Source organism: Myotis daubentonii, chromosome 4 (genome assembly GCF_963259705.1).
Source record: "Myotis daubentonii chromosome 4, mMyoDau2.1, whole genome shotgun sequence".
Classification (NCBI taxonomy): domain Eukaryota; kingdom Metazoa; phylum Chordata; class Mammalia; order Chiroptera; family Vespertilionidae; genus Myotis; species Myotis daubentonii.
This window is the reverse complement of record NC_081843.1, coordinates 105,696,483-105,720,989: the sequence shown is the minus strand read 5'-3', so window position 1 is coordinate 105,720,989 and position 24,507 is coordinate 105,696,483. Positions and strand designations below refer to the sequence as shown.

The window sequence follows — 24,507 nt, the reverse complement described above, 5'->3', positions numbered from 1 at the left end:
TCACACATACGAATAATAAATATATTCCTCTAATATCATCCAATAAATAAAAATGCAGATACAAAGAAAACCCCTGAAAATGAAAAGAAAATAAACTTTGGATTAATAAGATTTTAACTAAAAAAACTGGACACATCTGACTCCCAATATCCTACCTTAAAATAACATTCTAGCACTTTAATATTTTCTATACTAAAGCAGATGGTTGTAGTGCTTCAGAAAACATTGAGTACATTTCCAATATAATACAGTTCAGATTAGACAAATTATTGATATATAAAATTTTCACATCTTTTCGGCACTTTAGCATCAAGTGCGGAAGAAAGAGATAACTGGAAGGTTATAAATAACTAAAAATAGAAATTACATTTTTAAATAGTAGCATTACATATATTATTCTTGTTAATTTAAGGTTTCTATAATTATAAGTTTTTTTCCCCTATAGTGGACTAACATTTACTATTCATCATAGTCATACATCTATTTATTCTTCTCCAAGTACTTTCTCTACAAGTCTGCTAGGTCGCAGAAGATAGTGACATAGCAAAGCCTAGAATACTTTTCTCTTGACTGCAGAATTGTGCACTCAGCTAAACACAAAACACACAAAAATGCTAAAGGTAAATACTGTTTCATATGTATACTGTGTAAAAGAAATAAAGGGTAGTAGAGTGGTGACTGGCCCATTTAAGAACTTGGGTGCTCCTTTCTATTGATGCTCCTTCAATGTGTTTATTTGTTGAGGAATTCTTGGGATGTCTTATTTTTATCTAAATAAATAATGAGGAAAAGAATATCTCAAGGATAGAAAAGGTACAGAAGTTAGGGACTACACTGAGTAAATTGATAGGAGGACAGCATTATTAGAAAGCAATCTACATCTTTAAAAATTAAGCAGGTGATGATAACATTCCCAGGATGATTTACAGTTTCCAAAGAACTTTTGTTCTTCCCAACAAGCCCAGGAGGCAGGCAGGGCAGGCTTGCATATGCTTGTATCTTCATGAGAAATTGAGACTCCTAGGAGGGAAACAGCATGCCTGAGGCCAAGCAGTACCTTCACGGTGGGGCTGGGACTCTGAACCACGTTCTTCACACACTGAACACATGCCCATGTCTCCTGTGAATCTTGTATTGCATATCGTTCACAAAACAGAGAAAATCTGTTCTGATTTCCTGACATGACTATTTTTTACAGGCTTCCAGGGGACTCAGACGTGCAGCCCAGGTTAACTGCTGGTTTAAAGTACGAAGAGAGCAAGCGGGAGTTTGTAAGATAAGGAACATAGGTCCTCTGAGAGCTGCTGGAGAAAGGCAGGGATGCTACCCTAGAGGAGAAAGCAATTGAGAGACGGGGTTTGACCTAGTGTTCTCCGTCATCCCAGCAGAACCAGGGACAGTGGCTAGAAACTCTAGAGACAGATGCCACATTAATGGAAGGCCTGACGTTCATAAAACTCAAACATCCTATATAATAAAGAGCTAATATGCTAATTAGACTGGGGGGAATGACCTTCCAGAATGGCCAGTGGGTGGGGCCGCAGGGCCACGGGGCTGCAAGGCAGTCAGGGCCAAGAGGCAGACAGGCTGCGAGGGATGAGGCAGCCGGGGCTGCGAAGGCCGAGCCCCTTGCACGATTTTTGTGCATTGGGCCTCTAATTTCAAAATAAATGTCTGCTCTGTGAGGTGGTAACCTCTGTGTTGAGGAAAGTAAAGAATGGACAACTATGGATGGAGGAAATGGAGGGAACCAATCATGAGAAAATTAAGGGAGAGAAGAGATCACTAAGATTTCGAGATAGTTTTATACTTTCTCATTTATCTTGAGCCTAATTTCCATTCTTTAGTTTGTGATTATTGCAAATTTTGTGCATTGGTTACTTATTAATAATTAAAAAAATGTTCTCATTTAAAAATAACTGATACTGTCTTATAAAATTTTAGGACAAAATGTGTTTGCATGGACCAAAATGTGTTTCCATAGTGCCAATATGCATGTCCCTATTTAAGGGTATTTTAGGAGAGAGATAGCATATGTTGGAAAGAATATTGGAGACACACAGATCTGAATCCAAATTTCAGCTGTTGTTTTTGGGTTATATGACCTTGAACTAGTAACTGGACTCCAAAACAGAAATTACAGAAACCAAATCTGAGAATTAAATAAGTGGTGCTAAATAAATATTATTTTCCTAATTTATGTCTGACCTAACTAGTGACAATGTCCTGCACTGGCACAATAACAATTAAAAAAAAAAAAAAAAGGAACATAAAGATATTTCTTTGTCTTCCCAAAGAACTCCAATTTGGAGATCTCTGCACTCCATAACTCAAACAACTTTAGAACCTTGTAATTCTAGATCATTTTCCAACCCTGAACTCCATGACCAGAGCATACTGAATGTGCTTTGAAATGTGCTCTAAACATGCTGAATCCCATTTAAATTGTCCTTGATGACTCACGGTAATCAATATGAATAACACCTCCATACTATACTTAGTACAGTAGTTACTGCCTGGATTTTTCCATATTTCTGTATTGCATTTTCCTGAGGCTTTTACCTAATTCATTTCTCATTTCAGTGGCTCCAAGATGTGTAGGCCTGTTGTCTTCCCATGAAATTGCCTTTGCCAATTGCTGCCGATGCTGCTCTAGCTCTTTTCCTGTGATAGGATCCATTTTTATCTGTAACTTTCCAAATATTTAGGGGACTGTTTTGCACACAATCACCTGCAGCCAAGTCTTTACAGCCTTTGTCAGACTGCAGTTCAAACTAACCCAGAACAAAATTAATGGTTTTTGGTAAAACCAGTCAAAGAGATGGTAAGTGTCTGAGAAGGCAATGAATGCAACCACTCCTTATACCTATATGTTGACACTGGCTTAAGATTTAGGGAGGTTTTAGTTTAATGATCTGGAAGAGATATTAGTACTCCTATATTATTGCAGCACTATTCACAATCGACAATTTGTAGGAACAGCCTAAAAGTCCATCAACAGATAAATAGATAAAAAATGTGGTATATACATACCATAGAATACAATTTATCCTTAAAAATTAAGGAAGAGTTTGCAATATGCAAGAACATGGAAAAGCATTTATGGCATTGTGCTAAGTGAAAGACACCAGTTACAGAAAGACAGACACTGCAGGATTCCAGTTATATAAGTATCTTAAATAGTCAAGTTCATAGAGTCAAAGAGAAAAGGTAGTTCCCAGGGGCTGGAGGGGGAAGGATGAGGGGAGTTACTAAAGAGCAGGAATGAAGCTTCAGTTGGCAGGATGAATGAGCTCTAGTTATCTGCTGTACACAGTCAGCAATAATGTAGCATATACTCAAAAATTTAAGAAGGCAGATTACATGTGTTTTTATAACAATGAAATTTATAAAAAGAAAATTATGTATATTTAAAAATTTTAATTGATTTGAGGGAGGGAGGGAGGGAGAGGGGGGAGAGAGAGAGAGAGAGAGAGAGAGAGAGAGAGAGAGAGAGAGAGAGAGAGGCATCTCCTTGCCACTTCACTTATTTACACATTCATTGGTTGATTCTTGTTTGTGCCCTGACCAGGTATCAAACTGCAACCTTGACATACTAGGATGATGCTCTAATCAACTGAGCTAGCTGGCCAGGGCTGAAAATATTTTCAAAATACATTAAGTGAAAATGCAAGAACTTGAAGAAATTGAAATTTGTGAATTCAAGTAGCTTTACAATTGTGAACACCCAAAACACTAGTTTATTCTTATATTATTATTAATTATTTTGTATTTTTCCATACAAACAACTGTAAACCTCCTTCTGTCCCACCCTGTATATTGTGGATAGCTAGTGTACACTAATATGCCCGTTTCGAAGATTTTAAGTTATATCAGGGTGATGTTATTGGGACATTAATTAATGCTCTAAATTGCTGCTTTATAGGTTATTAAATATATTTATAATATGTGTAAAAAACAAAGTCAAAATGATAAATTTTATGTTATGTATATTTTACCACCAAAAAATAGGAAAAACTAACGGGCATAAGATTTCATGACCCTGACACCTGCTAACACACCAGTGAATTCCTTGTACAGTTGTTAGATCTGTACCTCCTTTTACATATTTCACATACTATAGATATAGTAATATTATATTTTGATGTCAGAGGATCAAGAGGTGATTTTTTTTTTTTTTGTCACATCACAGGAAATTCCTGGGACTAAGGGATTAAGACATTCTGCCACTTTTTCAAAATGAGGTTAATTCCCTTACTTTTTATAAAACTAAAAATTATAAAATGTTATTTTCTTTTCCAAAGTAAATGGCAGGGTAAGGGTCAGTGTGCTGTGAGCATAGTGATTATGAGCAGCTATCTTCAGCTGCACTGAACCACACAGTGTTTCCCATTAGAAGCGTTATCATATCACAAAGCTCTTTTTCAAGGGAAAAAAGCTAGATTTCTTATGTAATTCTTACAATCAATTTATGTAGGAGTCTTAATAAGTATGAGATTAGCAAGTGCAGAAAGGAAGAACATAGCCTATTAATAAGCTATATTCCCATATAACCTTATGCCTTTGAAGATAAATTAGTATTTTTCTGAAAAATCAGAGAGAAATTCTCTGAATTCACAGAATCTAATCTATTCTGTAAGAATTTCAGGTAAGTTTATAAAGGAAACAGTAGATCCTAGGGTTCTTCTCCCCCAACATTGTGAAATACCACAGCCAACATTATCACTCAAATGTCCTGGTAATTTTTTACAGGTTATTATGCAGTAATACATTTGGTATGTTTAATGCCACCACTTCTTATAGACCAATGCAACTCTTTGTACTAATTTTCCTGAAAAAAGGAAACATTATTATTTTAAAACATGAACACATAATTTTAAAATCTACAAATAGGTTTAAAATCCATGAGGAACTGATAAAAGTATTAAATTTTATTCATTTAAAATAATGAGGTATTCTCAAGATCAATCCATGTTGTCACAAATGATAATATTTCATCTTTTCTGATGGCTCAGTAGTATTCCATTGTATATATGTACCACATTTTCTTTATCCAATCCACATTTTTGAGGAACATCCATAATGTTTTCCATAGTGGCTGTACCAATTTACATTCCCACCAGCAGTGACTGAGGGTTCCTTTTCCTCCACAACCTCTCTAACACTTGTTATTACTTATCTTGATGGATCTTGAGAATATCATGCTAAGCAAAATAAGTCAGTCAGAGAAATTCAAGAACCATATGATTTCAATTATATGTGGGATATAAAACTGAAAGCAACAAATGAACAAAAACAGACAAGAAAAACTCATCGACACAGACAACTGTATGATGGTTGCCAGAGGGAAAGGGCGCAAGGGGGTACAAGTGAGAGGTAGTGAAGGGTAAATGGGGTCAAATATTTGTTGATGGAAGGAGAGTTGACACTGGGTAGTGGGCACACAATGCAATATAAAGATGATATAAAATTGTACACCTGACCTATATAATTTTATTAACCAATGTCACGCCAATAAAGTTAATTAAAATATTTAACACAGCAATGGGTTATATCAAGATAATGTCAAAAATTATTAATGTCAGCATCATTATAATATTCTATATAATAAAGAGGTAATATGCAAATTGACCATCACTCTAACACACAAGCTGGGCAACCCCCTGTGGTCAAAGATAGCTGCCCACATGTGGACACAAGATGGCCACCACAAGATGGCCTGCAGGGGAGGGCAGTTGTGGGCAATCAGGTCAGCAGGGGAGGGCAGTTGGGGGTGACTGGATTGGCAGAGCAGGGCAATTGGGGGGGGACCAGGCCAGCAGGGGAGGGCAGTTGGGGGCAACCAGGCTGGCAGGGGAGGACAGTTAGGGTGATCAGTCCATCAGTGGAGGGCAGTGGGGGTGACCAGGCCTGCAGGGGAGGACAGTTAGGGGTGATCGGGCCAGCAGGGGAGAGCAGTGTGGGACAATCGGGCTGGCAGGGGAGTGGTTAGGGGGTGATCAGGCTGGCAGGCAGAAGTGGTTAGTGGCAATCAGGTAGGCAGGCAGGCAGGCGAGCGGTTGGAAGCCAGCAGTCCTGGATTGTGAGAGGGATGTCTGACTACCCAGAATTGGGCCCACATGGGCAGTCAGACATCCCTCGAGGGGTCCCAGATTGGAGAGGGTGCAGGCTGGGCTGAGGGACACACACCAGGCCTCTAGTTAACATATAAAAGAACAAAATGCCAACCAAAGAAGTATTTCAATCTACTTCTGTTCCAGAAAAAAAATTGAATTTATAGAACATTTGCTAGCAAAACCCATGGAATTGACTATTTATTCACATTCTAAACTAGTGAAATGCTCTGCATCTGAGATAAAATTTATAATTCATTTATTTCAGTTTCTCCAACTACTAAATAAGAAAAGTAACGCCTTTAAAAGTTTGTTGGGAGATTTTAGTGATAAATGCCAAACAGCTGCTTTACGCCTCATGTTTACCGTTAGATCTCTAGGAAACACTAGAGTTTTGAAAGGATGTTCACAGCGGCAGGTACATTTGCTTTCAGACAAATGCAATGTTTGTGCATCCATCTGATTGACAAATGTAATAAAATATTAATAACTTGCTCAGACATCTCAATTATGTCTATATCAAATATAGCCAAAGAAAAACTTTGGGAACTTTATAAAATCTGTAGGGTGCTATTTTATTCTGTAATTAAGAATCATAAAAGTTGATTTTCTAAAGTGTATATTCAGTATTTATAAAGCCAACGAGCACCTAAACTGCACTGACAAAATAATTTTTTAAGTGAAAAGTTATTTATATTTGAAAGCAAGGCCCATTTGCAATCTAGTTCACTAATACAAGAGCTCAACTAATGAGCAATGCGATTAATCTGCTCATTCATTGTTTGACTTGAGTATCGTCTTGTTCAGAGAATATTGTTTCTACAAACGCTACAATCTTGGAATAGTAATTTTGGGAGGTTGGAAGAAAAATGCAGAGGCCAAGCTGCAAATTACTTCTGAACATTGTATCCTCTTTAGCTACCTGTGCATCTCTCTAAAGCACAGAACTGGAAAATAAAAATGGTGTTTGTCTCTCTGTTTCTTAGGCCTCCTAGCTCAAAAATGTGAATTAATTTAGAGTAAAATCATAAAAAGGATATTTACACAGAAAAATCTTTCTTCTTTCCCTTGCTGGAAACTTCAACACAATTTAGTCAGCAGCTCTTACGCTATGAAAATATTCATGTTAATGTTAGCCTTATTTTTATGGTAATTGGCCATTTAAAATGCAGATGTGTTCTTACAGATCTGCTCTAATACTGGTGAGTGCCATGGACACTCATTTTCAGAATGCTATTTTCTTTGTAAGAGACTTGTGTGGATTCAGCTTCCGATTATTCATATAATGAATAAGACACGAAAATGGGATGCTATTCTACCATAGTTTATAAATTTGGAGCATTATTTTTTTAAAAAATATGTTTTTATTGATTTTAGAGAGAGAGAGGAAGCTAAAGGGATAGAGAGATAGAAACATCGATGAGAAACACTGATCGGTTGCCTCCTACACGCCCCCTAACGGGGGATTGAGCCTGCACCATGGGAATGTACCCTGACCAGAAATAGAACCGGTGAGCACCTTAAAACATGTTTTTTTAAAAAAATTGATTTCAGAGAAGAAGTGATAGAGAGATAGAAACATCCATGATGAGAGAGATCATTGATTGGCTGCCTCCTGCATGCCCCACACTGGGGATCGAGTCTGCAACTGGGGCATGTGCCCTGACAGGGAATCAAACACTGACCATCTGATTCATAGGTCAATCACCCACTGAGCCACACCGGCCAGGCTGGAGCATTCTTCTAGGCTTTTCATTTTCCTAATAGAAGGGTTCTCACTGTGATTGTCTACAGAATACTTTATTAATTTTTAGAAGTTTGGGATATAGTCACCTGAATCATTTATGAAAAGAAGAGAGAACTGATTTGTAAACTTAATTTCCTAAATTTTGTGATTTCTCCAACATACAGCTTCCTGGAGCTCGCATGACTAGGAGGCTATGATATTATTGCCAAGAAGCTGGGAAGCATGAATCATCCAATCAGAGAAGAGTGTTCCAGAAAAGAAAATTCCAGATAATTAAGGCTTTTACTCTTTCTCCCTTTGAAAGCATCCTATCTAATAAAAGAGAAACATGGTAATTGGCGTATGATCGCTACCCTTCCCATCGGCTAATCAGGGCAATATGCAAATTAACTGCCAGCCAAGATGGCGGCCGGCAGCCAGGCAGCTTGAAACTAACATGAGGCTTGCTTGCTTCAGTGACCGAGGACTCCTATGTTCCCCGCCTGCCACTGCAGGCCTCTGAGCTGGCAGTTTGAAACATAGTTACAAAAATAGAAGCTAAACAAAACCCCCAAAACCAGCTTTCAGCTAGCCGGGATCTCAGACCTGGAGTTGATACAGAGTTTCGATTGTAGAACCTAAACAAACCAGATACCTGCTTTCAGGAGCGGAGACCTAAGAGCTGGAGCCTCAGAGCTAAAGCTGGGTCAGAATAAAAAAAGAAAAAAGAAAAAAAGGAGCAGTTGGGAGCTTCAGTCCCAGCCTGAAAACAGCCCTCAGCCCCTCACCCAGACTGGCCAGGCACTCCAGTGGGGACCCCCACCCTGAGGGGTGTGTGACCAGCTGCAAACAGCCATCATCCCCTCATCCAGGTTGGCCAGGCACCCCAGTGGGGATCCCCACCCTGATCCGGGACACCCTTCAGGGCAAACCAGCCAGCCCCCACCCATGCACCAGGCCTCTATTCTATATAGTAAAAGGGTAATATGCCTCACAGCACCGGGATCAGCAGAGCCGCGAGGTCTCCCGGCACCGGCACTGGGATCAGCATGACAGGGGGCAGCGCCCAAATCCCCTGATCGCCCTGTGGCTCTGTGTGTGACAGGGGGCAGGGCCACAACCTCCCTATCGGCCCTGCTCTGTTCCTGACAGGGGAAGGTGCCCCAACCCCCTGATCGGCACTGCTCTGTGCCTGATAGGGGGGAGCTCCCCAACCTCCTGATCGCCCTGCGGCTCTGTGTGTGACCGAGTGCGGTGCCCCAAGCCCCCCACCCCACGGGCCCTGCTCTGTGTGTGACGGGGTAGAGCCATAACCTTCCCATCGGCCCTGCCCTGAGTGTGAGAGTGGCGGTGCCCCAACCCCCTGATCAGCCCTGCTCTGTGGGTGATAGAGGGCGGTGCCCCAACCCCCTGATGGGCCCTGCTCTGTGCATGAGAGGGGGTGGCACCACAACCTCCCCATCGACCCTGTCTTGAGTGTGACAGGGGACGGTGCCCCAACCCCACAATCAGCCCTACCCTGAGCGTGACTGAGGGTGGCATCGCAACCTCCCAATCCGCCCTGCTCTGTGCATGACAGGGGGCGGCGCCCCAACTCCCCAATCGGCCCTGCTCTAAGCCGGACCAGGGGCTGCACCTAGGGATTAGGCCTGCCCTCTGCCACCCAGGAGCAGGCCTAAGCCAGCAGGTCATTATCTCCCGAGGGGTCCCAGACTGTGAGAGGGCACAGGCTGGGCTGAGGGACCCCTCCTCCCCCCCCCGAGTGCACAAATTTTTGTGCACCGGGCCTCTAGTTTAAATATATTTCAAAATAACCATTTCTTACATCACTTGTAAATTTTCCTGATATTTTAAGCAATGTTCACAACATTTTTCAAGGTGTCTTTCAGTGTTTGCCAGGATTTCTGTGTTTGTTTTGAAGTACTAAAATATTTGGATGAAAAATATGTAGCAAGTAAACACCAATGTAATTTAAAAGCAATAAGTTTAGGTAAACTGGAAACAGAATGGAACAATTATCATCTTCCATTTGAGCCCCACGTGGTCTGCGAATGCTCACTGCCCTGCAGGAAGCCTGAGCTGTGCATCCTCTCCGGTACCGTGATTGTGTGATTTGGGGCCTCCTCGGCTCTTACAGCGCCTACTACCCGCAGTTCTCCTGTCCGTAGGGCCGGCTCAGCTTTACAATCTGCCAGCCAGATGATATCAAAACAGAAGGAACTCCCGTTGAATTAAAAATACATTTTATAAATTGTTCAAAATTCAGTGGGGCCCAGACTCCAGATAGGAGTCCTCCAACCACAGCTTGAGCTAAACCCTCTGAAGGCCAGCTGTGCCGATGAGGTGAGCTCCTACGCTGCTAGACTGCCTTGTGCTACATGGCAGGCTTTCTGGTTGCTGAGCGTGGTTTTTATATTTTCCTGTGCCTGCTCTTGCTTACAGATGCTGTTTCTCACTATGCAACTGCTTTTAGAAGCTCTGCTTCTGCTTCTGACATGTTTCTTTTCCACTAAATTTGAAGGTGAATCTTAATTCAGGATTCAGAAAGATATTATCACTAGCAATCTGGGCTCCAGGTAAGAGAGAGAGTTCTGTCAATAACTAAAAATAATTCAGTGTTCTCATGATCAGCCCATTACTGGGAAATGGGAAAAAAATTACAACATTAACATGAAATCAGTATTTTATGTTCTCATTGGGGAAAAAGTTAAAATAATCTATTTGCCTCATTTAATACACATCTTGGGTCTTCTCAAAACATCCCTTAATAAAACTATGATACTGATCATAAAGATCACTTTTCATTAAATATGTTAATGCTGTTTTAATAATAGCTTCTCCCCAATTTCTTAAATAACATTCAAAATTTAGTTCATTAACTTTAATAACTTGGTGAAGTAGGAGGACAGTGAGAAGTCTTTTAAAATGAGTATACTGATCTAGCGTAGTTTCACTTGGCAAAGCTTAAGTGGTGAATGGAGAATATAATCATCTATCTCATATTATCATCTGAATATATGTTTGTTTCCTTTAAGTGAAATATTAGTATAGTCAAAATAAAAAGTTGAAAATATTTTGTGTCAGTGAAAGACAAAAAAACCCCCATATGATTTCACTTATATGTGGAATCTGAAAAACAAAACAAACAAATGAACAAAATTTAAATAGATTCATAGATATCAAGAACAGACTGATGGTTGCCAGAGGGGAAGGGATTGGTGGACTGGGTGAAAAAGGTTAAGGGATTGAGAAGTACAGACTGGTAATTACACAATAGTCTTGGGAATGTAAGGTATAGCAGAGCAAATATAGTCAATAATATTGTGTAAACTATGTATGATGCCACTTGGGTAATAGAAATATCAGGAAAAATAAAAAAATAAAAAATGGTTGATACTTGCTTCAGCTGTAGTATATCAAATTGTATTTCAAGTCACACTATCAACATTCTTAGTTAAAAATTTGTGATTTACCTCATTTCATACATTCTTGAGAAGGAAAAAGAAGTCTGACTTCACTAATGATTATTTAAAGACTCTTTGTTACCCTGGTAGCTAAGGCACAGTACATAAGAGACATTCTCAATAATGCACTCCAAGTTTACTAACAGAGAGCTTAATGGAAGACATACATTCTCCCTCCATTTTATTTTTCCATCACCTCTTGCTCTATATATTTGCCCACTCTCGAACATCTATCTTCGTATAGAGTCAGGCCTCATAATTCAAAGGCCCAAGGGCTCTCCATTCTTACCAAACCATGCACTGATTCTTGTCAGATTAGTGGATCCCTGTCTGACCAGCTTCTGCCCTGTGAATGTGCTTAGCAGTATGTTTATGTCTTATGACACAAAGGACATCAATACAGTACAGCAAACCCACTTGAAAGAGAACTGCAGGGAGTAGGTTCAAATGAAAATTCAAACATTTCTAAAAAATCAGATCTATATATTAATCAATAAATAAAATAGTGGGAAATGCAATGAGCCATTACAAGAATCTGTTAGATGTGCAATACATGATTAAGTGTAAACTATACAGTACCAAATGAAGGGTTGGCGAGGATGAATCTTTAGTGCTTTGCACACACCTGAAACCATGAACACCTACAATAAAAATGCAGAGAATTTCAACATATAACAGAGAACATGGGTACAGAAGGTATCACTTCGTGAAAAGAGATACTGTATCGCCCAGTGGGATATATTAAACTATAAAGGCAGAAAATCAGTGGTTTAAGATACTTACAATTAGCAAAATTATATTTTTCTCCCGAGTTAAATTAACATCTTCAAACTCCCTCTCTTTACTTGTGACTCTCTCTATAACAGTACTTACTTAATATAAAAACAAGTTCCCAGCTGAGAATGTAAACTGTCATCATTCTGCCAGGAGCCTAATTTGTTAGCAACTCAAGTGGCCACATGATGCTAACTCCAGGGCTACTGCACCACTGTTTCCCTAGGAGAGAATCCCACAGACAGCCCCTGTCCTAGGATCTTCCTGGCCAGAGAACGTTTGGTGGCACTAGCTGGCACTCTGAGTGGGATAAATTCAGCTCCCAGGAAGAAAAAGGATATGGTATAGCGCAATCGGAAATCTTTCCAACTAATTAAGGAGCCATGTGGGAGTTGTGCTGGCGGAATTCTCATTTGTAAAGGAAGGAAAGACGCTTTTGCGAATAATAAAGAAAAGCAAGGGAAACAGTTTGCTGAATGCACATGGATTTAGAGCTGAGTCTTCCCCCTAACAATGTTGCCCATGAAAATGAGGTATCAAGCTCTTTTTCATTTAAGCTCCGGGTCGATATGATTTTCAAAGGTCAAGATCAATATACATCAAAGCCCCTTTGTCCTCTGAAGACAAATACTATCAGAGCCTCCAAATCAATAAACCAAATTAGCAGCTCAACTAGCTAAATTTCTTGATATAATGAAGAAAGGTTGCAAAAGAGGTGGTGACTGTTGCTTCTGTCTTTTTAATTGAATAAAAAGATTATTTATAAACCATTGTGGCCATCACTCCAGATGTTTCCTCTTTGCTTTGCCATTACTCTGGTAAAATATATTTTTTAAAATTAAAGACTCAATTACATGAGGGCAGCAACCTGCTCCCCCATCCACCTTTTTGAGACAGTGGATCCATCATGGCCTAAAGACACACATGCTCCTGATCAACCCAGCAACTAAGACATCTCTTCACCCCAATGAAAGACACTTAGATAATAACACACCTCTTACTTACAGGGAAATCAAGGCCAGAATTCCAGAGGGGAAAGCATATTGAAAATTTAGTTTCTAAAGTGATGTGTTTATATCAAACATATGTATACCTATACCTGCCATCAATTGTTGAAAAACCTGAGGCAACATGTTTACAATATCTATATATATAAAAGCCTAAGCAACTGGCCAACCCACCCACTGGCCGACTGGCCAACTGGCCAGTCGCTCTGATGCACAATGACCACCAGGGGGCAGACACTCAATGCAGGAGCTGCCGAAATGCAGTCACTTGGCAGCAGTGGTTCTTGGGTGACGCACCCAGAACCAGAGAGGAAGGAGCCCGATTCCAGTGTACGCCACCTGAGAACCGCCAACTTGCAATTTGGGACCCTTCAGGGGATGTTGGAGAGCCAGTTTCAGCCCAATCCCTGAAGGCCAGGGCGAGGGACCCCACCAGTGCACGAATCTGTGCACCGGGCCTCTAGTGTTTACATATGCCTCAATAAAATACATAATATATATTTTAAAAGATGCTGTCATGTATACTCAAGTGACAGCATTCAGAAAAACGCAAATTATTACCCCCTTCTTCTCATTTATGCTAGATTAAAGGCTGGACACCTGTAATCACTCTTATTCCTCAGGTTCCCATGGGAGTACTATTGTATGCTCAGCATCACTGTACTGAGGTTGCTAAGTATGGGGCTGAAATTCACATCAGCAGAGACACAGATCTGACCACCATGGTGCTTATTCTCCCTTGGACAGATAGAATACACACAACCAACAGATTACTATGAATTGGAATAACCAGGGAAGACGTCACAGCCTTCCAGAGAGAAGGACAGAACAGAAACACACAAAAACATCATCTCTTCAATGTGACCTTTTCTCTTTTCTCTCCTTTTGATTGAAGCTGGCCTCATTCAGCACCCGACTCACCTGCCTCCTTCTCCCTTGCACATTCACTCCCTTAATCATTAAGCCCTCAGGATAATGAGGTTCTGATCCGCATCAGACAGTCATAGGAACAAAGCCCAGGGTCTGTTGATCCCAGACACAGTTTCAGTCAAACTAGAGACAATAGTTAGGCCTCAGTTGTGTTTCAGCTCCAGGCCCAGAAAATTGAGGAAACCAGATGAAGCAACAACAGGCTGATGTCAGGACCAGGTGTAATGACCAATGACCCCCTATTGCAGCGCCAACCAATCAGTAGAAACCATGACCCTAACTCCCTTAGTCACCATGACTGATGCCCCCCGCCCCCCAATATAATCCATCCCCTGGAAGCCGTCTGGGAGCCAGGTCTTTGAGCATTAGCTCATCTGTGTCTTTAGTGTGGGCCACTTCCTCAACTAATAAACCCTTCTGCCGGGGTCCAACCCCAGCGGGTCCCCTGCCATGCTCTCTAGCCAGGCTCCGCCTCCAGGCTCCGAGGCCAGTCCCTGTCCAGGATCCTCCGGCATGCTCTCTCCAGTGAAGTTCTTCTGTCTCTAGAGAACGTTCTGTGTAGGTTCTGTGCCTAGGCTCTGTCTCTCTTGGTCCTGTCTTCCAAGCCCTGTGTTCTCAGTTCTGTCTCTTTCTGTCTTGTTCTGAGTTCTGAGTTCTGTCTGTTTCTGTCTTGTTACAACTGTATTTATACCAGTTGATTCAATCCTATCAATCTCTATTACAAAGGTTAGGGCGTTTCTTATCTCCATTCCAGGGAGAAAAGATTATGTAGTTTAAGCATGACTGTTCGTAGTTAAAGGGATTAATTACCCGCCTGGCACTTAGTTGAGGGGTTTTATTCCCTCCCTAACTTCAGGGGAAAATCCCTACCTGGGGAAAACAACCTTTCTCAGAGACCTTGGTTAAAACACATAGTGCCAAGAAGGTGAGCAAACATATTAAGAACCGTATGCCATATATGCCAGGTCCCTTGAAACAGCAAGGATGGACCGGCTCCCGGCACCCTTCTTTGCTGCAAACTTTTGTTCTTATCTGATTGGGCTTTGATGTGTGTAAGGAAAATAGACCTTTTTAGTCCAGTAACAAAATCCATGTAAACAGTGAAGGGGTACAAGTACGGAAGGGGTTAGGAAGAAAGGAGGGTCAGGTCAGAAGCATTTGGTTTGTTGAGAGAACAATAATTATAATTGTCTGGCTAGAAAATAGAGTTTAAAAGTTGATTTGGGACCACTCCATGTTCACCCAAATTCTTCCTGAAGGTCTTATTACGGGGGAAACTAGTATACTAACCATAATCACTTTATCTGCAATGGCCTGAAGTGTGCTTTATTGCAAACAGGACTTGAGTGGATTGAAAAGGAGAGCAGGACTTGGTGCCCGCCTGTGTCTCTGGCTATACCATTAGCTTTTACACATTTGCAAGATTAGACTGATTTTAAAAAATTATTTCTACAGAATAAGAAATGCACGCGATAGTCCTGATTATAGTCCTTCATTTACAAGGAAAGACTAAGGATTGATGGTTTACCAATTTCAACGTCAGAGTGAACTCTGGAGCCAGAATTAGGTGAGCTGAACACCAGCGCATTCTGAATGGCTACTATAAAAGGTATTCATTGGAGCTTGCTTCTTTTACATAAAAAAACGTTGCTAATGAATATATGGCAGTGAAAATAATATCAATATTAATTGACTAGGCATTCACGGCAGATGGTTCTGATAACTACAAAATAAGAGGTTCCTCAAAAAGTTAAACTTAGAGTAATGATAGGACCCAGAAATTCCACTCCCAGTATGCTTGCCCTCTATTAAGCACTTGTAAGATGAAGAGGTAAAAAGTTAAACAGAGTCAAATATGTGCTGATGGAAGAAGATTTGACTTTGGGTGTTGGGCACACAATGAGGTGTCATAGAATTATACACCTGAATCCCATATAATCCTATTAACCCACATCACCCCAATACATTTAATTAAAAACCAAAACTTGATGATTTAAATTATGGCAAACATCATAATAGCTTTCTTTGTGAATGTCTATGATTACATCATTGAATGAATTAGGTTTCTAAGTTATACCTGGTTCATATAGTTGATCTAAACACACAGAAACGGTGAGTCCTCTTAATATGCAATATAATGGTAATAAATGCCATCCTGGGATTTGGAGACTCATTTGTATTTGAGAAAATAGTTGTAATGTTGTGGACAAAAAGGAGGTGGGAAAAGAGCATTTTTATGAAAAACAATATCAACCAGAAGGGAAAAAGAAAGAGCTTAATAGAAACATATTCTGTGTTGTAGTCTTATCTTAAATCCCCATAAATTTAGCCCCAATTCCTTTAAGGTACAATTTTTAGTCAAAGTCACAGTTGAATTCATTCTCTTGTCCATCACTATGGGCTTTGTTCTTTACAATTTAATTGGAGGCTTTGTATTAAAATGAACCTCAAAGCAATTCTGATGGTTCATTTTTTCATTTCTTTAGTAATAAAATACCACTTGCTTTTATAACAGTGGGAGGCCATGTAATTTCCTTCAAGAGAAATAAAGTACCTAGGTTCCCTTTCTCCCATGGTGTGAGTACAGTGTTAAAAACTTTCACAAATGAAACTGAAACAACCTTTGACTATTTTGTAAGGAATTAGAAGTCTAGGCCGTGATCTCTCACCAAAGTAGTGATCTAGAACTATTGGAACTGTTACTTTCAGAAATGCTCTTTGGCAAGGTGTATACTCTATGTTCTCAGGTTCAACAGAGCCCCTATAGAGTAAATTATTCCTTCAGTGATGAAATATTCTTATTTATCTTTCAGAGCATTACTTATGTTTAGTCAGGAATGTAAGAACTCTCTGAGGTTCCAAGGTCTAGCCTCAGCCAAAGTAGTTCAGCACATGAAAAAAAAAAATCCTAGAATAAATAATTGTATATATCTAATTTTACTCTCTCTTTTGGGCAATTTCGAACGGCAAACATTTTAATTAACACATGGTGTATATGAATGCATGATAGCAGCTGTTAATATGCATGTTTAAGACTGAGAGTGTGATGACTTATCTAGACACAAGGGCAACATATGTTGAGCTAAGCATACGGATTGTAATATGAATTACGATGCTAACACACAGAGCACAGAGGGACACAGGCAATGGACGCCTGTCCCCATTTAATCAGCTAACATTTTCTAACATATACTAGAGAAGGCTTTCTATTATTTTTAACTGAGGAACATGAACCTAGATAATACCTTAAATCAGCTTCAGACTTTTTAAAAAATATATATTTTATTGATTTTTTTACAGAGAGGAAGGGAGAGCAATAGAGAGTTAGAAACATTGATGAGAGAGAAACATCAGCTGCCTCCTGCACACCCCCGACTGGGGATATGCCCGCAACCGAGGTACATGCCCTTGACCTGAATCGAACCTGGGACGCTTTAGTTCCTAGGCCGACACTCTATCCACTGAGCCAAACCGGTTAAGGCAGCTTCAGACATTTTGAAACATGTAACTGTTTTTCCTGTGAGTGCAAATTCAGAGTATTTTTTTAAAAAAATTACCATTCAAGAGAGAAACTGGAAACGAAAGCTATCAGGACCATCTTGACGAAACCTCAAAATATCGAAACAGATTGTGTTTTCCTGCTTTAAACATTTTATCTCATTACACGTTTAATAGAGGAGATGGTGTAGTTATCCTGAACGCTATTAGTTAAATTTACAAAATAGCTGGTTGGAGATATGAGAGAGAAAACACATTACCTTCTCTTGGTACTGCCGCCTGGAGGAATCCAGAGACTGGATTAAAGCCGTGGCGTGGCCCACAAACATGGCGTAGCAGGTGGCCCCCACGATCATGCTCAGCATGGTGATCCACAGGTCCGACATGCTGACCGGGGCCTGCGCGCCGTACCCGATGCACAGCATGTGGCTCATGGCCTTGAAGAGCGCATAGGAGTACTGCTTTCCCCAGGAGTCATTCTGGAACAGACGAGAAAGAGAACAGGGACTGAGCCAGCCGGAGAGCAGAATAAACCGTGAGCATGGCCTTACACAGGAGTGTTCCAGTCACTGAGCGTGGAGACACCTGGGAACGCAGCATTTGCACAGGAGGCTCTCCTAATGGCTCACAGACAGACTTGATGGTGTTCCAAGCCTGCCTGGCACTATGAACTAGACCAGCGGTTCTCAACCTTGGCTGCACATTAGAATCACCTGGGAATCTTTTTAAAATCCTGATGTCTGGGCCTCACCCTCCGGAAATTCTGTTTCTTTGTGATGGGGTGGGGCCACAACATTAGTACCAAAGAAACAGAATTTCCGGAGGATGAGGCCCAGACATCAGGATTTTAAAAAAATTCCCAGGTGATTCTCATGTGCAGCCAAGGTTGAGAACCACTGAACTAGACCACAGTCCACTGTTAAGATACACCTTTCTATTCAGTTTTAGGTTTGTTGTTTTTAAAACTAAAATCACTTTTGGGACAATGGTGTGGGCATCACATAAAAATGCCAAGGATGAATGCTCATGAGCTCATTTCAAAGTTTCCAGGAAATCTGGCCTTTCTGAAGTCCTTAATCTTATATTTCTTATATTTGTGAAGTCCTTAATCTTACATTTCTTAAATTAAAAAAGTAAGCATTTTGAAATACAGGTCTGATAAATGGAAAGATTTCCCTACAAATGTCAGGGTTGATGATAAATCTCATTGGCTTTTTAAAAAATACTAAAATAGATTAAAATAAGCAAATAACATCTTGGCAAATCTCTGGGGAAAAAAAAGATGACTTCTTAGATTAGTTATTAGATGCAGTTTATGATGTCATTTCAAAAGTTTATTCCAAGCTCAACTCTCCAAAAATAAACTGTTCAATATACCTTATCTACCCTTTGATAAAATTATTTTTTGTTTAATTTGCATCGAATTCCCTAGGCCCGGAATTACATAATTTATGAAGCCCACTATAAACAGAAAGTTTGGACGTTTTAGTTCAGAACTCAGAAAAAAAAATGTTAAAGATAAAATATATAAATAGTTTTCCTTTAAAATATATTATTACAAATCTTAACAGGGTAAAAGTGACTGATTAGTAACAACATAAAGGTACATCATTTAAAAAATATTGTGGTATGATTATATATCATACAATAAATAATAATACTGTATTGTTGTAATATCTTGATTGATCACACACTTTTTCTGGGTTATTTTCTGCAAAGTCACTTCCTAGGTATCAAAATTCATTTAATTCGTAATTTCGTTTTTAATGATAAAATTGAAAGTGGCATCAGTTGCTTCTGGCTAATAAGATCACAAATAATTCTTGATGCTTTTTTTTAATCTCAAGAAAGATCGTTTTGTTGATGCAAATTTTTCTGGAGTTATTAAGAGTATTCTGTAGGCTGATTTAACATTGGGATAAATTTCTGATAAATTATTTATAAACATATAAATATTAGTACGCTGGAGCTTATTCTCATAGAAGAATTTATCTACAAAGATAAAACACTTCATACAAATCAGTTTCATGTATGTGTAAACGTGATTTTTAAAAAATTAATCTTTGTATGTTAATTATGGTTTAAAATGCAAATTATAAAAAATAATAAAAATGTACCCTTCACCAGTTTTCCCCAATGGTTACATCTATAATATAATGTCACAGTCAGGAAATTAACATGGATACAATACAGTGATCTCATCCACATTTTAATAATTTACATGTACTCATGTGTGTGTATTTAGTGTTATGCAATTTTATTGTCTGTGTAGGTCTGTGTATTAATCAACACAATCAAGATACAGAACAACTGCATCCCTTCTACTGCCTTTATACTGAATTTGATGTAAATGTCTCAACGGTATTTTAATATTTTCTCTAACATTTCTGGTAACTTGTTGAGGTCATACAGGAAACCAAAAGTAGCTTTATGATTTGTATGCAACCCCAAATTCCTGTTTACATATTATTTTCCCTTACTTTCAATTACAAGAAAGAGTTTAATTTAAAAAAAAAATTATCTTCCTTGTTAATAATTAGCTCATTTACAGCTTCACATGAAAATAGTGTTATGTTCCATCAAATGTGATGATCTTTGAATTTAATCTGTATTTCTAGGCTGGTGGATATTTACTTTGTAATGTTGCAGATGTTTTCAAAACTGGGCATTGTAAGCAACAAAGAATTCTAATAAGTCCCTCAAATGCTTTCTTGCAATATCCATGTGTATTCTCTATTTGGTAATAATTTATTGGCAGAGTTTATTTCCTGCGCTCTGCAGACACAGCCTTGGAACTTGGTCAGAACATTTAATATTTGTGTAGAGACTGCAGGAATAGGCTCCTGGGAGTGACAGGCAGCTGGCCTCTCGCCATGGGTTCTCTCCCAGTCGGCCTCGGGGGAGCTCCCCCTATCTCCTTGGCGGCCACTACTGCTGCTGCAGCTGCCATTGCCACTGCTAGCCTGGTGAGCTCTGCTTTGGTGGCTCTGGGGACACAGCATCCCAGACTGCTGAGGCATGCCTGTGTGAGCCTGCTGCCTGGCCAACTGCTGGCTTTGCACTGCCTCCTGTGCCTGCAGGCCTGGCCCTGTGTGTGCCCAGCTGCCCCCTGCGGCCTCTGCTCAACATGTCCATGCCCCACTGTCCCAGAGGACTGCACTTACAAAACATAAAATAAAAAATAAAACAATTAAGAATTTCAAGATAGCAGCAGCAGAGCATTAAACCAAACACAGGGTCCTGCTGACAGTGTCCTTGAGCAACGGAAGGTCACACCCTACCCACACACCCAGGAAGCCATTCCTGCCTCAGTCAATAACTCTTGCATGATCAGAGATGTTTAAAGTTATTTTTTAAAATATTAAATATATGTGGATATTTTGTTCATATTGTAATGGGGTTTTCCAAAATCAAATTTATAGAATATAAAAATTGAACATGACTTTGGGTGTGATGGGCACACAGTGCAATATACAGATCATGTATTGGTTAAGCTTATTAACCAATGTCACTCCAATACATTTAATAAAATAAATAATGTTGGCTTGTCTAATGTGTAGCATGCGTTCATCACCAAGTGTGCCCTTGTGTTAACATATTAGATCTCCCGAGCTCATACTTCTCATTCTTGTATGTATCTTTCTTTACCCTCTGGAGGGTTCCAAAAAAGCTTGTCAATTAGAAACCCAATAAACAAACTGATAAGTACCAAAAATGTCTTGGTGGCCATTTGAAAACAACCAAATTGTCCTTTGATAGATGATTGGATAAAGAAGATGTGGTATATACATACAATGGAATACTACACAGCTATAAAGAAAGATGAAATTCTGCCATTTGCGACAACATGGATAGATCTTGAGAATATCATGCTCAGCGAAATAAGTCAGAAAATATTAACAACCATATGGTTTCACTCATATGTGGGATATAAAACTGAAAGCAACAAATGAACAAACAATAAAGCAAACAAACAAAAACTTGTGGACGCTAACGATAGTATGGTGGTTACCGGAGGGAAGGGAAGTGGAGAAGAGAAAGAGATGAAGGGGGCCAACTCTATGGTGATGGAAGAAGATTTCATTTTGGGGCGTGGGCACATATTGCAATGTTCAGATGATGTACCATAGAATTATACACTTGAAACGTATATAATCTTGCTAACCAGTGTCATCCCAATAAATTTAATTTACATAATTGAACATTATAAGGTTTAAAAGCCCACCTTGTAAACTTTGGACTTGCATGTAGATGCTGACAAAAATAACAGATCCCATTTGGTTGAAAGAGTTAAGTTTCATAAAGTGAAATTCACTGTTATTTACTTCTAAAATGAGGTCAAGCTGCCATTTATCTATCTATCATCTTATCTATCTATCTATCTATCTATCTATCTATCTATCTATCTATCTATCCATCCATCCATCCATCTACTTATCTGTCCATTTATCTACCTGAAGAGTTTCTCATAAATTAGCCGGTCTAAATTATAGAGAAGATATGTAAGAGAATAAGGAATACAATAGGAAACAGAGTGGAGGCCAGAGTCAGAGGGGTGAGAATATTTTTCAACACAATACAGGAAGCCGCTGAAAGTTTTTCAGCAGGGAACGCTATTAACTGAATGTACTCCAGGAAGATTGATCCGGAAGAATTGTTGAGCAGTGGCTCTCCACCGAGGATAACTTTGTGGAGACAAGGTTACCACGGTTACCAGTCTGCATGCGGAAGATTCCGTGGTTTGAACCCAGGTGCTCTAGCTCTAAAGACTATGCTACTAACCACTACATGATATGGCTCTTTGTTTTATAAACCTACCATACTGATAATTTCAAGAAAAATATTAAGCTGAGAAATTAACTGCTCAGCACAAATCTCACATTTAAACTCTTATTTAATATAGTAAATTAAAATAAAGCAAAGAGGAGACCTAAAGGAGGAAAAACAGGATCTGAGAGGGTTTTATGAAAATTCAGGGACATTTCTATTCCCAATATACCATATTTCTTTTATTACGTGGCTATTCTCCTTTCATCTTTTAAAATTGACTCTATCCTATTTTAGTGTACATCAATAATAACACACATGGGAGACTATATACTCTAAGTGCTTTACCATATCATCTAAATCAGGGGTCCTCAAACTTTAAACAGGGGGCCAGTTCACTGTCCCTCAGACCATTGGAGGGCCGGACTATAGTTTAAAAAAAAAACTCTGAACAAATTCCTATGCACACTGCACATATCTTATTTTGAAGTAAAAAAACAAAACGGGAACAAATACAATATTTGTATTTGCATGTGGCCCGCGGGCCGTAGTTTGAGGACCCCTGATCTAAATGTTACCCACTTACATACAACTTGGATCCCATTAAAAGTAAACAATAAGTTACCTATGAATTCTGATTTAATTAGGGTTTCTCTTGTTTATAATTTTAGGTAAGACTTTATTAACAAATTACTCCTTATAGATCAATTTATTATTATTCAATAGTGTTCACTCATTTAATTCATTACTTCTCTGAGGCATCATTGAAATTAATTACTTTTGGGGGAAGATACATTAAGCCAAATTAACAGGAACATGCATAGGTAAATTTGATTATTCCATCTGGGAACTTTCATATAGATAAAGGTATATTTTGAGTTTTCTCAAGGTTTAACTTAAAATACTTTCTAGGCATCTGTTTTGACACCTTGCTTGTATTGTTATTGAATTTGGGTGGGGGTGATGGGCTTTGGCAAAAAAGAAAAAAAAAGAACAATAACAAAAGAAAACATTTATTCTAGTGTCCTAAGATCTCCTAAAATAGGACATTGAACTCACATTAAGTCATTTATGTGAACAAAAAGTTCTCCAGTTCATCATCTTTCATTTGAACTGATTTTCTTGTTAATTTTTAAGCCAAAATATTTTATTATTGAATAAAACTGAATTAACTCTTCTTTATCAATTGAAAGCAAATGTGAGCATGAATATGTTAAATAGGTAAAATCTTTGACTATCTGTATATAAGAGAACAGTGAGGATAGTAACAGCTGGTTTCTATCAATTTCACAGTGCTGAAGTATGGCAGCCATGACTATAGACTCTGGGAGCAAGCTTTATACTGATTAGTGATTGAAAGAGAATTACCACTGTTTCTAAGTATTAATTTGAGATTTGTTTGTTCTTTGAAATATATACCCTAGAATTATTAGATTCATACATTTATTATGAACAGAAATATTTAAGAAACATCTTTGAGAATATTTGTATCTTAGCGGAATGAAACATTATTTGTGACTTGTGTTACAGATCATATTAAGTTGTAATGTCAATGGGAAGAAAAGTGGAGGTAATCTCAATGAGGCCATGTTAAATTGAATTATTCAGTAGGAATGTTATTCAGTACAAACATTAATATTCAGTAGAAATATATATGGCATTTCCCATAGTATAGTGCTGTGCAAAGCAAGCATTAACTCAAAGTATGCAGGAAGAAAGAGAGCTTACCACAGCGGTTCTCAACCTGTGGGTCGAGACCCCTTTGGGGGTCGAACGACCCTTTCACAGGAGTCGCCTAAGACCATAGGAAAACCCATATATAATTACATATTGTTTTTGTGATTAATCACTATGCTTTAATTATGTTCAATTTGTAACAATGAAAATACATCCTGCATATCAGATATTTACATGATGATTCATAACAGTAGCAAAATTACAGTTATGAAGTAGCAACGAAAATAATTTTATGGTTGGGGGTCACCACAACATGAGGAACTGTATTAAAGGGTCGCGGCATTAGGAAGGTTGAGAACCACTGGCCTACCAGTACCATATTTTTTTGGATTTTACAATCTGCCAACCTTGTTGCATATGAGTACTATATTTCAAAATGTATTAGGAAGTACTGAATTATTTCCATTAGGTCACAGGACAGAAGCTCTTTTATTCTTAGAATGTATGTACGTATGTGTGTTTGTATATATATATATATATATATATATATA

The 24,507-nt window shown here is 38.9% G+C and overlaps 1 protein-coding gene across 1 annotated transcript in view; it reads right to left on the bottom strand.

Moving 5' to 3' along the window:
• The window catches only part of HCN1 (hyperpolarization activated cyclic nucleotide gated potassium channel 1), a 310,164-nt gene that overhangs the window by 65,913 nt on the left and 219,744 nt on the right, over positions 1–24,507 (bottom strand). Inside the window, exon 4 of the mRNA XM_059694808.1 lies at positions 17,773–17,991. Within this exon, the coding sequence (XP_059550791.1) occupies positions 17,773–17,991 (219 nt within the window). The remainder of the gene's footprint in view (positions 1–17,772; positions 17,992–24,507) is intronic.